This window comes from Paroedura picta, chromosome 8 (genome assembly GCF_049243985.1).
Source record: "Paroedura picta isolate Pp20150507F chromosome 8, Ppicta_v3.0, whole genome shotgun sequence".
Classification (NCBI taxonomy): Eukaryota; Metazoa; Chordata; class Lepidosauria; order Squamata; family Gekkonidae; genus Paroedura; species Paroedura picta.
Window position 1 is genome coordinate 81,120,245 of NC_135376.1, and position 14,218 is coordinate 81,134,462.

The 14,218-nt window shown below is 45.0% G+C and overlaps 1 protein-coding gene across 19 annotated transcripts in view; it reads right to left on the reverse strand.

Moving 5' to 3' along the window:
• The window catches only part of LDB3 (LIM domain binding 3), a 159,545-nt gene that overhangs the window by 66,513 nt on the left and 78,814 nt on the right, over positions 1-14,218 (reverse strand). For all 19 annotated transcript variants that reach the window (XM_077350594.1, XM_077350608.1, XM_077350611.1 and 16 more), the window contains one exon: positions 9,284-9,359. In XM_077350594.1, the coding sequence (XP_077206709.1) occupies positions 9,284-9,359 (76 nt within the window). The remainder of the gene's footprint in view (positions 1-9,283; positions 9,360-14,218) is intronic.

The following is a 14,218-nucleotide window of genomic DNA, read 5'->3' on the forward strand; positions in this document are numbered from 1 at the left end:
CAGAGGTTGAAGTTCATGCTAATAAAGGCCGTGCAATGTGGTTAGCGAATGAGGCTGCAAGACGATTCTATTAACAGACTCTTTTGGTGGGTGGGGTACACCAACTGCATTTGAACAAGTGTTACCGGGCCATGCACAGCATGGGGATATTCACCCCCTGCCAATAATTCCATGCTTGTCGTGCCAGTGGTGGTTGTGTCGTTTCCTTGTCCAATAGCAGGAAATTAAACTGCATTCGAATGTCCTTTCCATTGCCAATTCCCTACTAATTTGGTCAAAAGGCAAAATGAAAGGGGAAAGATTGGAATACCTGGCAGGAGCCCACTCAAAAGTGGATTCTTTGGGCAAGGCTGAAATCCAAACTGGAAGAGGTAAAGTGTATCGATGGCAAAGGCTTAGCAGGCAGCCCTGAAAATCCATACCCTCCTCTGTGTTCTGTTCCCGCTCAGTGACCTAGAATCACTTAAAGGCAGCATGCAAAACCTCAAGCCCATCTCAACAGCACAGTGGTGCACTTATTGTCTGGATTATACATAAACTGTGTTCTCGGTACACCTTCCACCAAAATCCTTTTCAAGACACCACGGCTCAGGTGTTTATATACTAACCAGAGTCTGCTCATGACAGTTTACTGTGGAGTTCTCGCCCTCCCTCCTTCCCTCACACAGTGTATCAAGCATGAAGGTGGAAGTCTTCAGCTACCTATAACCTTCCCGACGTTCAGATGGGAGGATCTCAATAAATAGAGGGGATATTTCAAGCATCTCTTCAGCAAACTCCCCAATTTGTTGAGCCATGAACTGAACCATAAAGTCAGCAGGCAGATTTTGTCCTAAAGCTAAATATAAGCTGAATATTGAAGAAGCTTCTAAAGAATTTCAAGGGAAGCCAAATGACGTTTGCTACATTTCTCGGTAAGATTTCACTCATCCCGTGGTGATGAGGGTTAACATTGAGCTTGTACGGACTGGCACTTTGAGATATCTCTTAAAAGAACGCTAGAGCAGAAGATTGCTTTAGTATAGGAGATATGGAAGGCCTGGTGGATACCATGAGCAGATATTTGTGGACCTAAACCTACATCAAATATCTTCTCTCAGCTGACCTATGTGAGAAGAGGAAAAGATCTAAGAACAGAAATTTAGCTACTCAAAAACAACTTCAGTATAACAACTTTGAGAGAAAGAAAATCTGCTTGAGGAACTCAGTAGGCCAAAATCCATGATCAAATCTATAAGATCACTGCCCCAAGAAGCTTCACGAGGGGACTGGAAAAACATACAGAACACAGCTCGATCAGTGGCTCTTAGCCACCAAGTATAGGTGGAACCTTATGCCTGGGGCAGTGAGGCTCTGCCTTCTGGGTGCTTGGGGCCCCCCAGTGGTAGAACTCCCCAGACAGAATTCATCTTATGACTTTATGTCAGAAGAGGCAGCCATGGGTTATTACAATTGGACTGATTGCTTTTAAAACTGAATCTTAGATTATTTTAATGTGTATTTTAATTTCGTTGTAAACTGCCCTGAGCCTTCTGGGGAATGGCAGGGTAGAAATCAACCAAGCAATCAATAATCCATTCTCTGCACTTGCCTGCGGGCACATAGGAGAGTGTGCCAAGGACCAGGGGATGGAGAGTTTGGTAATGGGCCTTTACAGGGAGAGCAGAATGTTCCCTTGGCTAAACATGGGGCTCACTGCAGGGCCACTGCAGTCGTAAGACTCCATTCCCAAATGGAGAACAGAAGGGAGTTCATGGTGGACGTAGACTGGTGGTAGAATACAGAAGAAAACTAATCGGTCATTTGGTTTGTGTTGCATAAACTATGACAGCATTTGTGAAATTAGGGCTGCCAGGTCCCCATGGCCAGCAGTGGGCAGAGCATGGGGTTGCCAGCTCCAGGTTAGAAAGCTCCTGGAGATTTGGGGGTGGAGCCTGGGGAGCACAAGGCCTCAAGTAGGGTACAATGTTAGAGAGTCCCCCCTCCAATACATCTGTTTCCCCCAGGGGAAATAATATCTGTAGTCTGGAGACCAGCTGTAAGTCAGGGGCTCTACCTGGAGGTTGGAATCCCTTGCCAAGACCAATCTAGTTACTGGCCCTGAGGGCGACGATGACTGCATTTTGCGTCATACAAATCAGATGAAATAGATTGAATTCCCTTCCTCTTTCTATCCCATGGGGACTGCGAACATGAATACAGATATTTTCACTATAAAATCAGTGCAACTTTTCCGCTGGCCAGAAGAGGAGGCTGTTATCCTGAGCATTTTCCTTCATCCCTGGAGACACTTGACTATTCTTTCTCAGAAGACCTTAATTTCATGGGAGAGACATTCTAAGATTCTAACGTGAAAATTCTAACACGGAGGATTCAGGAAGCTGAGATTTTATCTCTGCCTCTGGTGCCATGTTGAATATAACAGCAAAGAAACAGAAGAATGCAGGAAAGATTCCTTAAGCCCATACTGGCTCTGTTATACTTCCTGCATACAGATTTATATCCTTTTTATTATACGGCAACTGTGCCCTCCCTTGGTTAAAAGGAGGAAAAGCCCCAGATCACAGGCACAAAGGAGGAGATTCATCCAGGGGAACTTCCTGGTCCTGGCAGCAGTTCATTCATATGTCACTGAGTCAGCTGACATTGACATTTAGCTCAGTCTATTCACGAGAGCAACCTAATGCTGGAAGAGGTGAACTTCAAAAGTTTGAAAATAAGTTTCCCTACAGCTAGGAATTCCCACATCTGGAAGCTTATCATCTGCATGCAAAGTCTCTCCTCAGAAGTTACCTTTCTCATGTGGGTAAACTTACGTCGATTTGGCTTCCAAGCCATGTTGGATCCAGCCAATGGCCCATTCAGCCCTACACTTGGTATCACACAGTGCCCAAACCCAGGTGCCATCAGGAGGTCCACCAGTGGGGACAGAACTCCAGAAGCCCTCCCACAGTTCCCCCTCCCAAGCTCCAGGAATACAGAGCATCACTGCCTCAGACACAGTGTTCGATGAATACCATGTAACTAAGAGCCACAGATGGACCTCTCCCTGAGGTCCTTTTATGTAGGGAGTCCAGGGAGATCTAATGCAGGGGTAGTCAACCTGTGGTCTTCCAGATGTCCATGGACTACAATCCCCATGAGCCCCTGCCAGCCCCTGCATTTGCTGGCAGGGGCTCATGGGAATTGTAGTGCATGAACATCTGGAGGACCGCAGGTTGACTACCCCTGGTCTAATGTATACACAGTATGCCCTCTAACATGAGACCATGGAGCACTCCTGTGCTTGCTCATTATCTCCAAGTACTGATATGGATTATCAGGCAATTTTTAGGCAACTTTTAATATGGATCAACTGCCATTAGTCCCTTTTTAAATGTTATTCAAAACTATAATTCAGCATTCCAAAATGATGTCCACAACACAAACACTAAGACCTAACACAAACCTGATTATATTAGACCTCAGAATACCACCTTGAACAAAAGGAGTGACAGCTATTTCTAGAGTTAGGATTTGAAGCCCTTTTACAAATGAAAACTTATTAAATTTTCTCATAAGGGGTATAGGGAGCTCAAACTGTACAGGATGAAAAGACGCTTATCTCTTGATGACTTGAATGTCCTAGAAGCTGCTACAATCAGAAGGCTAAATCGCTTCCAAACTATTACTGTAGAACAGGAAAGGAAAAGAAAATATGAAAGATGTCTTTTCTGCTAACAATGTGGTGGGCCTTTTCCTTCTTATCAAATTGCGTGTTATCTTTTGCCTTCTTTCTCTCAGAGACATTTTGGTGATATTTAAATTCAGACAAGTTGTCAGGTCAAAGGCATCGAATTGTCCAAGTAAAAATATCTTTAATTATTTCACAGATCTGCTCCTAATTTCTGTGCTTAAAGATCTGGCTGCGATTAGGTGCAGGTTTGTGATGTCCATGGCATGAAGACCTTCCTTCCTCTAGCTACACTTTCTAGGTGAGAGATTCAACATATGCAAATCTCAAAGGCACAGGCATGCCAAACAACATGTGCTGGAGGAATCCTAATTCCTGATCCTGAGCGCAGTTTCTGTGCACAAGATAACGGTCTGGTATGTAATTATCATTGATAAATAGCCCTGGATGTGATTACAAGTGTATCACGTAACTAGGCACGTAGGGGTAGGGTTGCCAGCTACCCCTTGATCACCTGTGGGAATGGGAGGGTTGAGAAACACCTGGAGATTTGGGGATGGAGCCTAGGGAGGACAGGGACCTCAGAAAGGTACAATGCTATACAGTCCACCCTCCAAAGCATCCAGGGGTATTGATCTCTGTAGTCTGGAGATGTAATTCCAGATTATTGCCAGGTCCCACAAGGGGCAGAGCTAAGGTTAGACCTTAGTTTTCACATCCTCGGACCTCCATCTTTTTATGCATAACAATTGTCCTTTTGCATTCTTTTAATGATGCTGCCCAATTTCGTCCCGCAGACCCAAATCACAACTTATCTCCTTCGATAGGCTTATCACCCCCACCTTCAGTTTGTTTTCAATGTTTGGGGGTTCTTCTTGCATGTATGTTTCTGCTAATCTTTTAACCTTGCCCTGGAAAACAGCATCCCCCCCCCCCCCCTGGTTCCATACCTGAGCATCTATGTTTATATGGAACTACTTACTACTACTCATTTCAGAGGTGCATAAAAGCTACTTTTTACCCTTGTTAAGAACTATGGTTTAGTCTTTCAGAATGGCTGTGCTGGTGTCACTTCTTTCTGACCGGCTCCATCATTGTCACCTCAGCAATCTAACAAAGTAGGCTCTTGCCAGTGAAAATGCCCATCACACTGCATCTGTTGGTCTTTCAGGATACTGGCCCTTGCTTTCCTTGCCTTCCCCCGCCCCCTTTCCTTGGTGCTGCAGGAGACAGAGACTACTGTCTTTCCAGAAATCACATGTTGCTACTCAACTATCAACTGACTGACATCGACATCTGCCCCACCCTTTTTCCTAGCTGTATCCCCCATCGTTCTAATTTCTTCATTTTGTGTTGCCTGTGACCAGCCCCCTACCTAATCCGACCCAGAGGACATTTCTCTCTAGAATATTCTAATGACTCATGACAAAACTATGGATTGCTATTCCTGTCTCCGCCAGATTTTCTAGGTGTGTACATAATGGTTTCTTACTTACAGTTATTCCACACATGTTGGATAATGGGCTTTTGCACCTGAATTTTCCTGCGTGAAACAGGAAAATCTACTTTGAAAGTGCATTATCTGATGTGTGTGGAATCAGTCAGTCATTAACTGGATGGGAAATGTGGTAAGGAGGAAGGAAATGGGGGTTCAGAAGGGCAGCTGAAACGCAGGCCTGATGCAAACTCTGAAAATCTCTCATAAATTTGCTTTTCAGTACAGTGATCTAATCCTGAAGTTCTTAACCTGTCCCATATTTTAAAGCTCTCTCACTCATTTAGGATAATAGAACTGTTTGGGGAGAGTATCAATTCAGACTGGAAGCAAATGAATTGCAAAGCTGAATACGATCCCAGTATGAAACAACCAAAAAACAAAAACATCATTCTAAGTCTAATATATCATCTGAGAGAAGGCTAGATTTGAATTTGTCTCCCTGGCATTTAATTTTCCATTCATTTGTTGTTTCACATAGAAGAATATGTCAGTATATTTTGGGTCTGCTTGGTCTGAAGAGTCTAGAAGCTATTTCATGCATCTGCTGTTTGCGTCATCTTTGACTGGCAGCTGCTCTCCTGGGTCTCAGGTAGAGGTCTTTTGGATCATATTCCTTCTGGCCTGTTTTAAACCCAGGGACTCCAGGGACTGAATCTGGGACCTTCTGCAAGCCAAACAGGTGCTCTGCCACTGAGCCAAGCCCCCCCCCCCCATTAATGAGGCCCAAGAATCCTTGGCTGTATGACAGGATTTATTCACATATAACCTAGCCCCTAAATTGCCAATAAAATCCATAGTGGCCACAGCTTATGCTAAACAGGAATATGTAGAATAGGAAGTATATGTATGAGTATAATATTCATGATATGTAAAGGTATCCCCTGTGCAAGCACCGAGTCATGTCTGACCCTTGGGGTGATGCCCTCTAGCGTTTTCATGGCAGACTCAATACGGGGTGGTTTGCCAGTGCCTTCCCCAGTCATTACCGTTTACCCCCCAGCAACCTGGGTACTCATTTTACCGACCTCGGATGGATGAAAGGCAGAGTCAACCTTGAGCTGGCTGCTGGGATCGAACTCCCAACCTCATGGGCAGACAGCTTCAGACAGCATGTTTCTGCCTTACCACTCTGCGCCACAAGAGGCTCTTAATAGTCATGATAGAGGGTTGAAATTGGCAGTGGTATTTTACCATGGGTGCCATAGGTAGAAAATGGAGCAGTTCCCCCAGGGTGGAAGGCCAATGGACACCAGTCAATAAAACTGGCCTCCCTAGCAAGGCCCCACTCCCTATTTGGGGCTGTTAAGGTCTCTCTGCCCTCTCTCCCTCTTGCCGCTGAAAGATTAGAAACAGGCACTGAAGGGCAGAACTGTTTTAGGTTGTTAAGATTTCAAATATTTACTCTAGGCTATATTTTAGTACTTTTTATCGTGTTGTGTGGTTTGATGTGACCTGCCCTGAGACTGGAGAGAAAGGGCAGCCAACAAATATAATAAATAATAATAGCAACAACAACAATAATTTTTAAAAGTGAGTTGGCAGCAACTCAGCATTTGAAACAGCCCTTAGAAATATGTGATTTTTAAAGATTGCCCATCATTTCCTTTTTTAATGGACAGCTCCTCCCAAAGAATTTTTGTTAAGAGCGATTCTGCAATGACTGTGTTTCGGCTGCCTCCTCCAGACCCTGGCTTGCTTCATAAAGAACTTCCAATCAAGCAAGAAGTTCAAAGTTTAATGAAAGGGCATTAGCCATTCCTTCTGCTTTGGGATTGTGCCGGCTCCACAAACATTGCCTGAAGCCGTGAGACGTAGCAGGTCAGACGAAGGCCTCTTTGAGACACAGAAAGAGATTATTGCTAAGGATCAACCAATGCTGTGATGGTTTCCACTGCAGAATAGCAATTGCCACTTTGCACTTCTACAGGGACAAGTCTGTGCCCAGCTGAGCATTATGCTTAGATGGGATCGCCATATTGGATACAAAGTGTATATGTGGGGAAGGGGGCCACAGCAACATATTCAGTCGGTTGGTGGATCAAACCAGTTGAGAGGTTTCTCCAGTGCTTGGGAAGGGTCTCTGGCTCAGGATTAGTGCATCGGCTTTGCATACAGAAGGTCCCGGGATCAATCCCTGCCATCTGCAGTTGCAAAAGGGTGAGGTGGGAGGTAGGATGTAAAAGACCTCCACCTGGGACCCTGGGGAGCTGCTAGCTGCTGGAGACTCTACCGGCCTTGATGGACTAGAGACTAAGGGTGGCTTCCCTCTCTCTCTGGCCCAGGATGTCTGTCTGTCTGTCTGTCTGTCTGTCTGTCTGTCTGTCTGTCTGTCTGTCTGTCTGTCTGTCTGTCTGTCTGTCTGTCTGTCTGTCTGTCTGTCTGTCTGTCTGTCTGTCTGTCTATCTATCTATCTATCTATCTATCTATCTATCTATCTATCTATCTATCTATCTATCTATTGCCTGCCACTCTCATAACTGGCTCATGGCAGGTTACAACTGTCTGTTAAAAAAAAAAACATTAAAACCCATCCGGACATTCATAAGTACACACTCCTAAAACAATTAAAAAACCATGGCGGTCACTGGCCCACTAGCCACTCAAAAATTTAATATAGAAGTGGGAAGAGAGAGAGCGCAGATCACACGACGGGTGCTATGCTCTTAACACTGGGTGGCCCATCTGATCTTCCTTGCCGCGCCAGCAGTGGGACCAATCTTGTTTCCCCCCCTACATGCCCTTTCATGTGCTGACCTGTGGCTGCTGTAACATCTAGGTTGGCCCTCAATGTCAGTCCAAGTATTTTGCTATCCCATACAATCAATCTACAGTACCAACACCAGAATGAGCTGACTCCTCTCTTCAGTGACAGAGTGGCTCCTCCCTGTACATCTCAAGCAAAAGAGATCGACTCCTCTCTTTAGCCAAGGAAGAGATGGCCAGATGAATATTGGCAGGAGCCTCACAGGACGATATTAACCTTGGCTCCTCTCACTTCTCCTTGTCCAGGGTCCATTTACATGTAAGTGCTCCATGAATATCTCATTCCTCTTTCCCATGGTTTCGTTCAAAATAACTCTCCACCAAACACACCTGATGTGGACCGAAAGGCTTTCTGTGGTTGTTGCTGTCATTGCGTTCACTGTGAGGAAAGCTCTGGATAAAGGAACAAGAATCCTGCTAGAGGGGGGTCCTAAAATGTTGGAGGAAACCTCTGAGGGCCTCAGGTAAGACCTAGGATGAATGCAACCCTAAAATCAAAGGTGCACACCATTCTTCATTTCTCCCATTGCTTTAATTTGCTATTCAAGTTATTTACTCTAATAAACACATTGATATACAAGGATATACAAAGAAGTATATCCTTTCTTCCTTCTTTATGCCACACATGGAACCGTGGATTATTTTGCTACAGACGGAACCATGGATGAGTTCATGGCCAGCAAACCTCACCCAAGGATGCTGCGCTCTCTTGACAAAATGAAAAGCAATAAGGGTATGTTTATTTATTTAGAACATTTGTATGCTGCCTTTCCAACGAAGCAGGGTTGCCAAAATGGTAAACATCTTAGAAGCATTTAAAATAATATGTAAAATAATTCAATCAAGGCATATAAATATCTAAACACACAACTCTAAACGCAGGGAGGAGCGCTAACAGTTGCTAACTTGGTTTTGCAGGAACAGTTCTTGGGCCTTTTATCAGCCCCATAACAGGAGGCCCCATAACATCCAGCAGGTTTATCAATCCTGGGGAAACCTGCTTCAACACTTCCTGTTATGCAGCTGAAAAAGGCATGCACGGTCTGCTAGGACAAAGCTATTGGCATGCACAGCCCCTCTATCTTATTTCATTTCTGCATGTGAATTACTTCTTCCAACCCACCATCCCCAAATACTATAGGGAGTTTCTGCTGGACTGAATAAGGGTTCTTCTGAAAATCAATTTCAAATGGGGACAGGGAGACAATGGCTGTCTTGCCATTGGGGAGCCCACTGTGGACCCATCAGAGGACTCGATGTCGGCCCATCAGGGGACCACTTTTATTGTTGGAGCTCCTTAAAGAAGTCTTGGCAGGCTGAGGACTGGCAGCGGGAGCTAAAAGACATACCTTCTGATGAGGGATCACAGGCATAGGAGAGTCAATTCTTGGGCTGGAGGTTGGAATTGGAATCGGGCGCTTCGATCTAGCAGGAAGCGTGTGAGAGAGAAAAAGAACACTGTTATTGATTTGCTGTGAGTTCTTTTTAAAAAACATAAACTGCGGCTATCATACTTTGGTTACATCACGAGAAGACAAGAGTCACTGGAAAAGACAATAATGCTGGGAAAAATTGAAGGCAGCAGGAAAAGAGGAAGCTCCAACATGAGATGGATTGACTCCATCAAAGAAGTTTCTGTGGCTTCTGCTTGGCATGCAGAAGATCCTGAGTTCTGTCTCTGGTATCTCCAGTTACAGAAGAAGAAGACCGAGTAGGAGGTGATTTGAAAGACCTCTCTGAGGCCTTGGAGAGCCTCTGTCAGTCTGAGGAAACAACCCTGACTTTGGTGGACCCAGGGTTGGATACAGGAGAAAGCAACTTCATGTGTTCATGCGTTCAAGACCTCAAGCAAGGCTGTTAACCACAGGGCGTTTGGACATTCATTAATATAGAGGGTTAACATGCCATTACTTCACATTTTTAAATTTTTTATTTATTTATTTTTAGATTTATACCCTGCCACTTTCAAGAGAAACAAACCTAGACAAACATACACACATGACATGCAAGTCCTGCTTTGGAACACACATCACGACCAAGAGTAATTTGCCAGTATGAAATAAAACACTCTTTCTAGATTTCAGGCGCACTGAACACTGTAAACCTCTGGCTGTAGTGTCAGTGGTCCTGGTTGCGAATCTTTTCAGGCACACTGGCAGACAGAAATAGCCTCAGGTCTTTCGGCAGCCCGTATACCATCACATCAGGCCAGACTTAAATTTGATACACATGTATGTATCAGCAACCACTGATTTATGGTGACCCCCACATTGAGCTTTCAAGGTCAGTGAAAAGCAAAGGTGGTTTGCCATTGCTGCTCATGGCTGCGGTCTGCCGTCCAAATACCCACCCTGCTTAGCCTCCAAGATCTGATGAGACCAGGCTATTCCATACCATTCCACATTCCCATAAAACTGATGCCAAGTATTCTAGAAAAAAGCCTAACAATTCATATGGTCCTAGGCATTTGTGCAAGAAACATAAGCATTCCAGTGTGTTATATACCTGGATCACGGATTCTTGCCATGCTAGTGCTGCACACATAGACACTGGGGACTCACTTCCCACAGAATACCATGATGCTGAGCACAGGGCATGCATGGATTTTTCCTGATTACATGCCAAGGGACACTACTAAACCAAAGCAAGTGTTCAGTGCTGACACTGTGCCTGATGCATGTCAGCCTGCTTCCTACAGAGGGATCCTGTGAGTTCTATTTGATGGGACTCCCCACCAATTCCTTCCACAACCCGACACTGCAGGATGCTTGTGTCTCCAAGAAGCCGCACTGACCAACACAGCACAGATCACTCACCAGGAGTTGCATGGCCAGAATCTGACAATGTGGGACTCTGTATGTTGAAAGGTGTGTTCACAGAGACCGGCATCATCCAGTTATTAAGAGAAGGCATGTTGGATCAGGCCAGTGACCCATCCAGTCCAACATTCTATGTCACACTGTGGCCAAAAAACCAGGTGCCACCAGGAGGTGAACCAGGGGGCCCAGAACTCTAGAAGCCCTCTGAGTGTTGCCCCCTAAGCAGCAAGAAAACAGCATCACTGCCCCAGACATCAGAGAAGCCATGTTGGATCAGGCCCATGGCCCATCACTTTCAACACTCTGTGTCACACAGTGGCCAAAAATCCTGGTGTTATCAGGAGGTCCGCAAGAATACAGAGGATTACTGCCCCAGACAGACTGTTCCATCTGTACTTTGTGGCTAAGAGCCATGGATAGACCTTTGCTCTGGGGGAAGGCCCTTGACTGCACAGCTGTTATGCTTGACAACGTCCACTGTGTGAGACTAGGGACACTATGTAGAAGAGTCTCACGGTCCTTACTGGAGCCTGTCAGTGGGTCACAACTTGTCTACAAGAGCACCAGCCACTGGAGTAGTTCAGGTCACATCACACTTGCATATCCATCAGAATGAGATGGGAATGAATCTTAACACCGGAAAATAAACTGTCCCACTACAAATACCAATAATTGGATGAATGGATGAGTTATTCATTATGGTCAAAGGCCAACTCAGAAGTAATTACAACAGAAGCAATTATACATTAAAAAGCTACACAAATTGCACTAAAATGAGAAAGGATAATTCATTAGATTTTTATAGAACAGAATAGGGCTCTAGCAGCTGCACAAAACTAGACACTTTATTCGTGATCCAAGGCTCACAGTTCCAGAGAAAGCCAGCCTAAGGAATCACATTGCAATGAAAACGGCATTTGTTAACAGGGAAGGTACTTTTTTTTTTACATGCTTTTAATTTTATAATATTGTTTTTCCTGTAATTTGTGTTCCCTTTTTTGGACATACTAATTGCAATGGCCTGTGCCCTACACCACTGGTCCCTAACCTTTTTATCACCGGGGACTGGTCAACACTTGCCAATTTTACTGAGGGGGTAGTCTTTTGCCGAGGAATGTCGCCACCGCCTGAGCCCCTGCTCCGCTTGCTTTCCCGTCGGTGCCCCTGACTTCTCGCCACCCGCTGGGGGCGCTGCCAGCAGCAGCTGTGCAGTGCCACACTGAGGGGGAGCCCCAGCCATGGCGGCCACTGGAGAGCACCAAAGGTGAGCCGTCGGCAGAGAGGCAGGGCAGCCCCTGAGGCAGCAGATGGGAGGAGGACGAGGAGGAGCAGCAGCCCGGTACCAACTGATCCGCAGACCAGTACCAGTCCCCGGACCGGGGGTTGGGGATCGCTGCCCTACACAATAAATGCTGCCCACTAACCTAGGCAATAAGTACTTGATCAATAGGGATGTGGTGTTCCAGATTTCCCACTTCCACAAAGGCACTTGTGTTCCTGTAACAGCATTGCATGAAGTGCAGAGGGAGGGTCACTGAACTGGGCCAAGTGCCGGATGAAATGTCTGAATTCTCTCCCATTTTTTGAACAACCCATCACATAAGAAGGAAACTAACAAAACAGGGTGAGAGAGGGTCTAGATACTTCTTGACTTCCTGGACTGTTTATCCCCCCTTTGGAGTTAGTTTGAAAACAGAAGGCAGCATTCAAAAATCTGAAGCTGGATAGTTAGCTTTCCCATGTCTATCTGCACCCCCTCATTTTGCTGCAGATTTGGTCCAAGTAATACAAAGTGAGTCTGGGGTGGCAAACTCACTTATCATAGGAAATAACAAATGAGAAGTTGCATTTTCATCTCCCTCCCTGCATAGCAGGACATAAATAGCACATCTCTCATTTATAAAACATTTGCTTGATTTTATGTGTAGGGCTTTCCCCCCCTCAAGTTGCCTTTAAAGAAGAGCTGGGGGGGGGGGGTTGTGCCTCATTTTTACCACCTGAAAGAGACTCAAAGCAGCTTGCAATCTCTACTCTTCCAGTCCCCTGTGAGGTTGGTGAGGCTGAGAGAGCTCTGAGAGAACTGTGACTGTCCTAAGATAACCCAACTGGTTGCAAGTGAAGGAAGAGTGGGGAATCAAACCAGTTCCTCCATATTGGAGGCTGCCACTCTTAATCACAACACCAAGCTGGCTCTCGCCCACAGGTTGCTGTAACCCATTCTACAACTCATGGATATGCTGCCAGCCCTGGCCGTTGCTACTCCCTTTGGACATTTGCTTTTTAAAGCATTTTAAACATGTCACATTCAAACACAAAGGTTCTCCCAGTCACTGTGTCTTGAACATCTGCAGCAGATAACTCACTGCAGAAGGTTTATAATGGAGTCTAAAAGCGGTTTATATTTGCCTTCCCTTTCCTCTCCCCACAACAGACACCCTGTGAGGGAGGTGAAGCTGAGAGAGCCCTGATAATACTGAAGAAGAAAAAGAGTTGATTCTTATCTACCGCTTTCCTCTACTCGAAGGAGTCTCAAAGCGGCTTACAATTGCCTTCCCTTTCCTCTTTCCCCAACAGACACCCTGTGAGGAGGGTGAAGCTGAGAGAGCCCTGATATTACTGCTTGGTCAGAACAGTTTTATCAGTGCTGTAGAGCGCAAGGTCACCCAGCTGGCTTCATGTGGGGGAGTGCAGAATCAAACCCGCTCGCCAGATTAGAATTCCACACTCCTAACCACTACACCAAACTGGCTCTTTTAAGATGAAATAAGTTTTATTTAAAGTAGAAGTTATCTGAAGTGTGCTTGTACATGAAAGCTTGCACCTTAAACAAAACTTTGTTGGCCTTAAAGGTGCTGCTAGACTCAAATTTTATATCTGGAAACTGTTACTCTTTGCAGTTGGCTACTAATGTAAGTGCTAAACGACTTCCAAAATCACTTTTTGTCTTTGACTGCTACTTTCCTCTAAACAGTGTTTGGGCATCGATTTACTCTCACTTGCTGTTGCCCTCCAATCAAAGCAAATAAGACCACTTTGTAAGAGATGAACAGCTAGATCAAAGCAAAGCTTCTTGCGAAACTTCATCTCTTTTGTCAGTTAATAAAAGGTACAAATGGTAGTTTTTTTTAAAAGTAAGCAATGCAAATTTAGTGATTCCTTTATGTACATATGACTTATAGAAACTCACAGGGTCTTTCAAGGAAAGACGGTCTTTCTATGCAGAGTCTTCCTTGGTGGTCTCCCACCTGAATACTGACTATATTTACCTTCTGAAATCTACTGTGCCCTGCCACTTCCCTTCTAGAAATTCTTCCATTAACTCTCAAAAACAGAGCAGTCCTGGCAAATTATTTCTATTGTCAATCAGTCTATTTTGTGTTGTTTTAATTCAAACTGAAATACCCTTCCCCTGAAATCAGGACTAATTCTCATAGCTCAAATATTTCCAGTTCTGCTGTTGGGGAT